The sequence below is a fragment of the Mus caroli genome, unplaced genomic scaffold, assembly GCF_978045245.1.
Source record: "Mus caroli unplaced genomic scaffold, Mus_caroli_1 scaffold_18, whole genome shotgun sequence".
NCBI lineage: Eukaryota > Metazoa > Chordata > Mammalia > Rodentia > Muridae > Mus > Mus caroli.
This window is the reverse complement of record NW_028227273.1, coordinates 81,446,631-81,456,705: the sequence shown is the minus strand read 5'-3', so window position 1 is coordinate 81,456,705 and position 10,075 is coordinate 81,446,631. Positions and strand designations below refer to the sequence as shown.

The 10,075-nt window shown below is 44.6% G+C and overlaps 1 protein-coding gene across 1 annotated transcript; it reads left to right on the top strand.

Annotated features, from left to right (window-relative positions):
* The first annotated feature begins 3,359 nt into the window (after positions 1-3,359).
* On the top strand, positions 3,360-4,868 carry LOC147000557 (sperm motility kinase 3A-like). Its single transcript, XM_085833004.1, has one exon. The coding sequence runs from the start codon at positions 3,375-3,377 to the stop codon at positions 4,827-4,829; it is 1,455 nt and encodes a 484-aa protein (XP_085689130.1). The 5' UTR covers positions 3,360-3,374; the 3' UTR covers positions 4,830-4,868.
* Positions 4,869-10,075: the final 5,207 nt, after the last annotated feature.

Sequence of the window (10,075 nt, the reverse complement as noted above, 5' to 3'; positions counted from 1 at the left end):
TCCAACTCTATTTGATTTCCCCTTTTGAATGGGATTCAAGCATGCTCTCTTGGGTCATCCTTGGTATTTAGCTTCTTTGGGTCTGTTGATTATAGCGTGGCTCTTCTGTTCTTTATAGCTAATATCCACTTGTAAGTGAGCACATACCATGTGTGTCTCTCTGGGTCTGGGTTACCTCACTCAGGATGATATTTTCAAGTTCCATCCATTGGCCTGCAAAGTTCATGATGCCTTTGTTTTTCATGGCTGAATAGTATTCCATTGTGTAAATGAACCACATTTTCTTTATCCATTCTTCAGTTGAGGGACATCTGGGTTGTTTCAAGTTTCTGGCTGTCATGAATAAGGCTGCTATGAACATAGTTGAGGAAGTTTCTTGTTTGGAGTATATGTCTGGAATAGCTGTGGTCTTTGAGGTAGAACTATTCCTGATTTTCTAAGAAAGTGCCAAATTGATTTCCAGAGTAGTTGTACATGTTTGTACTCCCACCAGCAATGGAGAAGGAGAAGTGTTATCCTTGCTTCACATCCTCAACAGCACGTGATATCACTTGAGTTTAAATCTTAGCCATTCTGATGGGTGTAAGATGGAATTTCAGAATCATTTTGATTTGTAGTTCTCTGAAGAATAAGTACGGTGAACATTTCTTTAAGTGCTTCTCAGCCATTCAAGATTCCTCTGTTGGGAATTCTCTTGTTTAGTTCTATGCCATGTTTTTCAGATTGGGTTCCTTGGGTTTTTTTTGGGGGGGGGTTTGTTTGTTTGTTTGTTTAGTTGGTTGGTTTTTTTGGTTTTTTGGTTTTTTTAACTTTAGCTTCCTTTTCTGTTCTTTATATATTTTGGATATCAGCCCTCTATCAGCTGTAGGACAGTGAAGATTCATTCCCAATCTATAGGCTGTTTTGTCCTAATGACAATGTCCTTTGCTTAATGGAAGCTTGCAGTTTCATGAGGTCCCACTTATTGTTGATCTTAGTGCCTGATCCATTGGTGTTCGGATCAGGAAGTTGGCTACTGGGCTGATGAGTTCAAGGCCATCCCCCACTTTCTGTCCTATTAGACCTTATGTGTCTGGTTTTATGTTGAGGTCTTTGATCCACTTCAAAATCTGAAATGAAAATGACTCGGTTGACTGTTTTTACACAGGGTTTCTAAAGACTGAACGTTGGTCCTTGTGTTTGCTGAACTAGCTACCCAGTCTGTGGATATTGGAGGGTTTTGTTTTGCTTTTTGTTGATCTTTTTTTCCTGAGACAGGGTTTTTCTTTGTAGCCCTGGATGTCCTCGAGCTGGCTCTGTAGACCAGGCTGGCCTTAAACTCAGAGATCCACCTGCCTCTGCTTCCTCAATGCTGGGACTAAAGGTGTGTGCCACCACCTTGGGGGTTATTTGAGTCTTAACCTTATATGCTTTGGATTTTATTTTCTGGTTTCCTTGCTTGGCTGGTTTTTGGCTTTCAGTGTTGAGGTTTTTCTTTGAAATTATCTTTTGTTTTTATTATGTTTAACAACATTTGGTGGAATTTTGTGCCATTTTTGGCTTTCTGACTTTTGTTCTTCTAAATTTTCTTATTTATTGTATTTTTGGTTGTTTCTGTTTTGGCTTTGTTTGCGGCTTTATGTTTTGTTTTGTTCTGTTCTGTTCTGTTTTGTTTTGTTTTGTTTTCATTTTGTTTTGTTTTTGAGACAGGGTTTCTCTGTGTAGCCCTGGCTGTTCTGGAACTCACTCTAGGGCAGGCTGGCCTCAAACTCAGAAATCTGCCTGCCTCTGCCTCCCAAGTGCTGAGATCAAAGGTGTGTGACACCACTGCCCAGGTTTTTTTATGGTTTTTAAAAGTTATAATATCTTTTTGAGAATTTCAGACATCCATCAAATGTATCTGGATCCTAGTCACCCCCTGCCCTTCCTCGCTCATCCCAGATCTATCGTACAGTCCCTCCCACAACCCACAAAATTCATGTCCTTTTTGAATAACCTGCTGTCATATGCTCATGAGTGTGGGGGCATTGACTGGAGTGTGGTTGATCTACCAGGAGCCACATCCTTAAGGAGGAATAACTCTCTTTTCTAGATGTCATCAACTGTCAATGTTCCCAGGATCGGTTAGTCAGGGTACAGTGCTTGATTTTGGGCAGATTTCATGCTGGAGGCCACAGCTATTGTGAATTCATGAGTGCACTGGTCTTGTCGTGTCAAGAAGATAATATTTTGCTCTGGTCCTTCCCAATCGCTGGTTCTTACAATCTCTCTATTCCCTATTTCTGTGATAGTCCCTGATCCCTGGAGGGAGGAAAGGAAGGAGGGGAGAGGGAGGAAGGAAAGGGGAAGAGGGTACAATGTAGACAGCCTGGTTTTTGAGCACTTTGTTAACCCTTACTCTGTAGTCTTTGACCAGTTGTGAGTTTCTGTATAATTGCACAAGGAAATTTCTCTGAGATATGAGAGTTACTGATAAATGTAATTTCTCTGAGATATGAGAGTTGTACTAATAAATACAGTGGCCACAGCAGCTTATATCCTACCATGGACAACTTACATGAGGGTTTCCAACCCCCACATCCACCCACACCAGCATTGGTGCTTTAGCCATCTGATTAGAATAAGATAAAATCTCAAACTAGTATTAATTTTCATCTCCCTCACGGATACACACACACACACACACACACACACACACACACACACACATATATATATATATATATATATATATATATATATATATATATTACTCAGCCATTTCCAGGTCTTCTGTGAGAACACTCTTCAGATCTGTATCCCAATTATTCCCAATTATCCATTGCACTCTTTTCTCTGTGATTTTTTTTTTACTACTTTGTGTATTCTAGAAGTTTTAATGAGTTTGTTATATTGATCATTCATACCTTTCCTTGTACAATTTTTTTTTGGTTTTTTGAGACAGGATTTCTCTGTATAGCCCTGGCTATCCTGGTACACACTCTGTAGACCAGGCTGTCCCCGAACTCAGAAATCCACCTGCCTCTGCCTCCCGAGTGCTGGGATTAGAGTCATGTGCCAACACATGTGGCTCCTCACATAGTAATATTTCTCCTTAGTGTTGCTGAGCTGTGCCCCTATCTCCTAGTGACTTGCAGCTAGGTTTTTTTAATTTGGATTTTCTTGGGTTTGTGTGTGGTTTTGCGTTTCTGGGTTTCTGCTGTTGTTATTTTTGGTTGGGTTTTAGTTTTTGGTTTTGCTTATTTTTTACTATTTTAATTTTTATCTTAGCTTTCTTTCTTCCCTTTATTTCTTCTCCCCACCACTTAGGTAGCATTTATACTTTGTTACCTCAATTGGGCTCTGGGAGTCAGCAGAAGTCAGAAAAGCTCAGATCCAAGCCTGCTTTCTCTGACATGGAGAGTTTTCATGCTCAATATGTGATGTTAGAGACTCTAGGCCAAGGAAGCTGTGCCAAGGTGAACCTGGCCCAGCACCGCCTCACAGGCACCCACGTGGCTGTCAAAATGTTTCGAAAGAGGGAGTATTGGTGCAACCTTCTCATGTCTGAGATAGACTTACTGATGATGGCTGATCATCCGAATATCATCTCTCTCCTTCAAGTCATTGAGACCAAGAAGAATTTATACCTCATTATGGAGTTGTGTGAGGGCAAAACACTTTACCAACACATCCAAAAAGCTGGTTACCTGCAAGAAGATGAAGCACGCAAATTATTCAAGCAGCTCTTAAGTGCTATGAACTATTGCCATAACCAGGGTATAGTTCACAGGGACCTGAAACCTGACAATATTATGGTAGAAGAAGTTGGGAAAGTGAAGATCATTGATTTTGGACTTGGCACACAAGTGAAGTCAGGGCAAAAACTCAAATTATACTGTGGGGCTTACACATTTAGTGCTCCTGAGGTGCTCCTTAAAAGACCCTATGATGGGCCCAAGATCGATGTATGGACTCTTGGAGTTGTGCTGTATTTTATGGTGACTGGAAAGATCCCATTTGATGCTGCCAGCATACAAAAGCTGCTAAAGAGAATTGTTGCAGGAAAGTATTCTCTTCCCTCTAGACTGTCAGTAGAGCTGCGAGACCTGATTAGTCTTTTAATGACAGCCAACCCCAAACTTAGGCCCACTGTTGCTGAAATTATGATGCATCCCTGGGTCACAAAAGGCCCAGGGGCATTCCCAGATCCTTGTGAAGAACAGATCCCTCTCAAGCCAGACCCTGCGATTGTAAAAGCAATGGGACATATTGGGTTCCAAGCTCAAGACATTGAAGATTCGTTACGTCAGAGAAAATTCAACCAAACCATGGCGTCTTATTGTCTACTGAAAAAACAGATTCTTAGGCAATGTGACAGGCCAACCCGGGCTTGGCCTGTGAATCCATCGGTGACCCCATTCCCTTCCCTTGTTGATACTGCTACTTTCCATCTCAGACTTCGGAGGAGAGAGACTGAACCCACATGTCCCTGGTCATCTGACAATAGACACGTGTCTGTCTGCGGCAAGAGTACTAGTAGGAAAAGAGACAGAAGAGTCAGTTGGCCCGGTGGTCTCCCCAGGCCACTCCATACAACACCCACAATGGACTACACACACACCCATACTAGGAGTGTACCCTGCATTTACTCAATGTTTTGCAGAATCCCCCCAAAGAGCAGCGATGAGAGTACAGAAGGCCACACCACAGCCTCAGCAGCAGATAAGCCTGTCAGCAGCAGGGGCTGGCCCAGAGGCATCAGGGGGTGGACAAGGAAGATAGGAAATTCGATGAGGATGCTCTGTTGCTGTATCCCATCAAAAAAGACATCTCACGTGGGGCAGAACAGAGTCTCCCCCCAAAAATAAGACACAGAAAGGGTGTCAGGAGAACAAGCATCCGGCACGGCCCAGGTATGTTTCTGTATATGCATGTATCTATGTTACTCATATCTCTGTCAACTGGCAGATTATACTTATATATATGTGGGGAAGCTAGGTCTAGACACCGTGAGATGATTGTTAAATGGAACCTGCCAATAGGTCTAGCATCCCAGAAGGTATCTCCCGTATGTACCCTGCACGTTGAACAAGGAGGAGAACTGACCATGCTAGGGGGAGGAAGTGGGAGAAGGAGGAGGAGGAGATGCTGAGGGAGGAGAGGGTGGTATGTGGTGGTAGCCTGGAGATGCTGGTAAGAGGTTCAGACATGAGGAGGCAACTTGGGGGAACAGTGTGAAACAGGGTAACCACAGCTGGAGAGATGCCTTGTGCAGCTGAGGTTCTCAGAGTCCCTCTCACGTGTGCTGTTGCCTTTTAGAAGATCACCAGAGGATGCCAGATGCTAGGATTCTACAGTTATAGTATTGGAACGGACCCATGTATAGACACGGACCTGCAAAAGGGAAACTTGTGGAAAGGCATCATGTTACGGGTTCAGCATGCTTCACTCAGCGCCCCAAGTCCAGCCAGGTAGGAGGAAAGCAAATGATGAAATCCCAGATGGCCTCTGGGATCACCATTAGAGCAGGGGCTGAAAGCCTGTGCAAAGCTGGTAGAGACAGAAGCCCTTCTGCCTACCCAGGGTCATAATCAGACTCCTCCTCTGAGAATAAAATAGATGTTTGTGAAAGATGACCTCAGAGATTTTCCTGCCTCTTCTTTACATATGAAAATTGTTGCTTTGGTGTTCAAATGCCTCAGGAAGAACAATTCGCACACTAAACCACCAGATCATTAAAAGTGCCTTTGAAGGGACCAAGCTTTCAGGTACCTGAAGTGGGGAAGTGTAGAAGATGGGTGTGGACTTTGGGTCCTTTTCGACCCAGCAGCATGATCAGAAGGACCAGAGAGAACATTAGATACCATCAGCTTGACCCACTTCCACAGAGGCAAGCACAGTAACCCTGTGAATTCCTGCAGATTCGGCGTGAGTTGTAAGATCAGACAGTCTGGAGTTAGCTAAATATCAGTGTCTCTTGGCCTCAAGGGAGAAGGGAGTTTGGATTCCAGCCCTGGCCTAGTCCTGTAATAAACAGTAAGTCCCCCTCAAACGCAGACAGCAAGGTCTACATGATGTTCACAGCTCCCCTGGTTTGAAACCGTCCTGTGATTGATACTACAAAACAGGAAGCAGGGACTTAAACTTGAGAACACTGACTCAGGCTAGGGAGAGCTCCAGGGCACTTGATCTCAACTGCAATGTCAGAAGCTGAGCCACAATGACCAGTGGTGGCAGGTTTCTTTTCTGTTCTCAGGCCTGGCAATGAAGTGTGCACTTCACATATGAGGATCTTTCCTCCCAGTCGTACTGTCTGCAGATATGAGGTTTTTCAATAGTAGACTCACAACCCCAGAAAAGAGTCTTCAAAAGGAAAGAGCTACACACTGCACTGACCATAGCACTCTGAAAAGCAGAGGACCTTTCAGGGTTTGAGCCAATCAGTGCTCAATAGTTAGCTTCTGGGTACAGTGGGTGCTCAGGAATAACACCGGAGCATGGGTTCTGTGACCTGACTGTGGTTCAGAATCTGTTTCATGTGTGCCAGCAGCACAGCTAATCTGTTCACAGTGTCCACACAGCTTCCGGTCCTCGCATGTGCCTGCTCCACCTTTGGACCTTAGAGTGTAAAGTTAGCCCTGCATGCAGCATGGACTTGGTTTTCTATGCATCATGCCTACCTCTGTGTGTGATTATGAGTGTGTGGGGGGGGTGTGGTAGAGCAAGTGAGAGAAAGGAGAGGGAGAGAGGAGGGTAGAGAAAGGGAGGGAAGGAGGAAGGGGAGAGAGAGAATGGAACAAGCTTGTATGTACATGGTCATGGATATGTCCCACCATGTGTGTAGAGGTTAGAGGACATTTTTGTCAGATTTTACCTTCTACTTTGTTTGAAACTAGGTGTGTGGTTTGATACTACATATGCCAAGGTACCTGGCCCACAAGCTCCCAGATATTTTCCTGTCTCTAATGCTTTCCCTGTTTCCTAGGAGCTCTGATATAGCAAGTGTGTGCTCAGTGTCCACATGCGTTCAAACTCAGGCTCTCACACTTTGCAGGGCAGGTGTTCTAACCATTTGTCTATCCCCTCAGGCCCCTCCCATGTTTTTGATGAGAATCTAAAACCTTGGAAATTATGAGAAAGGCCTCTTCTGTCATCCTCACAGGTGGTAATAAGCTGCTCTATTATATTTCATGAGCAGAGCTGGGGTCCAGGAATCACCCCACACACCACTCAGCCATCTCAGTCAAGCAGGGATAGTTTATTGAACATAGACCCTGGGACTGATTGATCAGGGATGCAGGTCAGACCCAGAAGTTTAGACTGCAACCCTGTTTCCCTTATAAAAGGCAAAAACCACAGGAGCTCACGGCAACCATAAAAGCTCATACACAGGTGCAGGAAGGCTTGCCAGGCAGTTGGGTGGCTGGTTTGAGTCCAAGCTTATTGTTGCTAACTATACAAAGCAATTCTAACTGACCTTAGTTATTATGATTGGCCCTAAAGGAGGGCAAGGGTAGGGGAGTTTCCAAGAACACCAAAGCATAAAGCTTAATGAAATATGCAGTTAATGGTTAGCCGGGTATCAGGAAGGCCCTCTGTAATGATGTAAGATGGCTGGCTACAGGTATAAAACGAAATGGCTACAGTAATGTCAGAAAGGCAGCAGTCACCTAGGTCTTAATGAGCAGGACCTTTTTTTTTTTAAGTTAAGTGGTGGCATCATCCTGGACCCATCAGCTGGAATGTAAAGGTGACACACAGAGTGTAGACATGAGGACTTTAAAGCAGGAGGCACAGCAAACATTCAAACCAGAGACCTAAGGACATCAGCCCATCCTAGAGGTTTTGATTTCTAAAAGCCTAATGTCAGTCTCTTAGCCCACCTAAGCCAGAGCCTTGAGTCCCTCCAAGCCCTGCCAGGACAGGTCATGATATGACCACATGAGGAGCGACTATGATGCGGCCCAGCCAGCAGGGTTAAGCTGTGGCCACACCTAGATTTCTTTGTGTTGAGAGGAGTTGGTGGAGTTGGTGGTGTCCTTTGCGATTTCGTTGTATCTAGTGAGCTGTGTGTGGATTGTGTGTTTGATTGCTTTGTGTGTGAGCTTGTGTGTGTGTGTGTGTATCTAGATCAGTGTGTGTTTGGGAGGAGCTTGTTTGTGAGTTGTGTTTTAATTTTTTTGCGTGTGAGTACCTTTGTGTGTGTGTGTGTGTGTGTGTGTGTGTGTGTGTATAAACCTGTGGGTGACTGTAAGTGCACCTTTGTATTTGTGTGCCTGTGTGTGTGCACAAGAGTGTGTGTAGGTGCACGTGTCATAGGTGTGAGAACACCTGTTGTGTTGAGGCCGTCAGTCACCTTGGCTATTGTTTCTAAGGTAAGCCATCTACTTTATTTTTTTTAAGATTTTTTTATTATTATTTATTTACTTTACATTGCAATCATAGCCCCCCTCCCTCCTCTTCTCTTAGTTCCACCTCACATGCCCCTCCTCCTATACTTCCCTCCCCTTCTCAGAGAAAGGGAGGCTGACTCCTTAGGTGCCACCATGTCCTGGGACATCTAGTCCTAGCAGGACTAAGCCTATCCTCTCCCACTGAGGCAAGAAAAGACAGCCCACCTAAGGGAAAAAGATCCAAAGGCAGGTAAGAGAGTCAGAGACAGCCTCTGCTCCAGTTGCTAGGGGACCCAAATGAAGACTAAGCTGTATATCTACTACAAATGCGTAGGGGTCCCAGGCCCACCCCTGCATGTTCTTTGGTTGGTGGTTCAGTCTCTGTGAGCTTCCATATGCTCAAGTTAGTAGACTCTGTAGGTCTTCTTGGGGTGTCCTTGACCCCTCTGGCTTGCTCAGTTCTATCCCCACTCTTCCACAAGACTCCCCAAGCTCCACCTAGTGTTTGACTCTGGATCTCTGCATCTGTTTCCATCAGCTGCTAGATGAAGCCTCTCAGAAGACAGTTAGGTCCTGTCTGCAAGTCAGAGCATCCTTAACATTGTTCTCTCCCATGGGGTGGGTCTCAAGTTGGGCCTGTCATTGGTTGGCCGTTCCCTCAATCTCTGCTCCATCTTTATTCCTTAACAAGTTATAGGTGGGACAACTTTGGAGTGAAGGTTTTATTGGTTGGTTAGTGCCTCCCTCCCCCTACTGGAAATGCTGCCTGGATACAGGAGATGGCCACTTCAGTATCTCCAACCCAAGCTGCTAGAAGTCTCAGCTAGCATTACTCTCATAGGCTACCTAGAGTCTCCCCAACCCCATCCGGGCCAAGTCTGCAACTCATCCCAGAGATGCATCCCCCACATCAACCCCTCTTCTGCCCCTCCCCCTGCTCTCCCCACACCTATCCCTACCCCTGTTCCCCTCCCCCACATCTCTCCCCCTCAGTTCCCTCCTTACATCCAACTCTATTTGATTTCCCCTTTTGAATGGGATTCAAGCATGCTCTCTTGGGTCATCCTTGGTATTTAGCTTCTTTGGGTCTGTTGATTATAGCGTGGCTCTTCTGTACTTTATAGCTAATATCCACTTGTAAGTGAGCACATACCATGTTTGTCTCTCTGGGTCTGGGTTACCTCACTCAGGATGATATTTTCAAGTTCCATCCATTGGCCTGCAAAGTTCATGATGCCTTTGTTTTTCATGGCTGAATAGTATTCCATTGTCTAAATGAACCACATTTTCTTTATCCATTCTTCAGTTGAGGGACATCTGGGTTGTTTCAAGTTTCTGGCTGTCATGAATAAGGCTGCTATGAACATAGTTGAGGAAGTTTCTTGTTTGGAGTATATGTCTGGAATAGCTGTGGTCTTTGAGGTAGAACTATTCCTGATTTTCTAAGAAAGTGCCAAATTGATTTCCAGAGTAGTTGTACATGTTTGTACTCCCAGCAGCAATGGAGAAGGAGAAGTGTTATCCTTGCTTCACATCTTCTACAGCATGTGATATCACTTGAGTTTAAATCTTAGCCATTCTGATGGGTGTAAGATGGAATTTCAGAATCACTTTGATTTGTATTTCTCTGAAGACTAAGTACGTTGAACATTTAAGTGCTTCTCAGCCATTCAGCCATTCAAGATTTCTCTGTTGGGAATTCTCTTGTTTAGTTCTACACC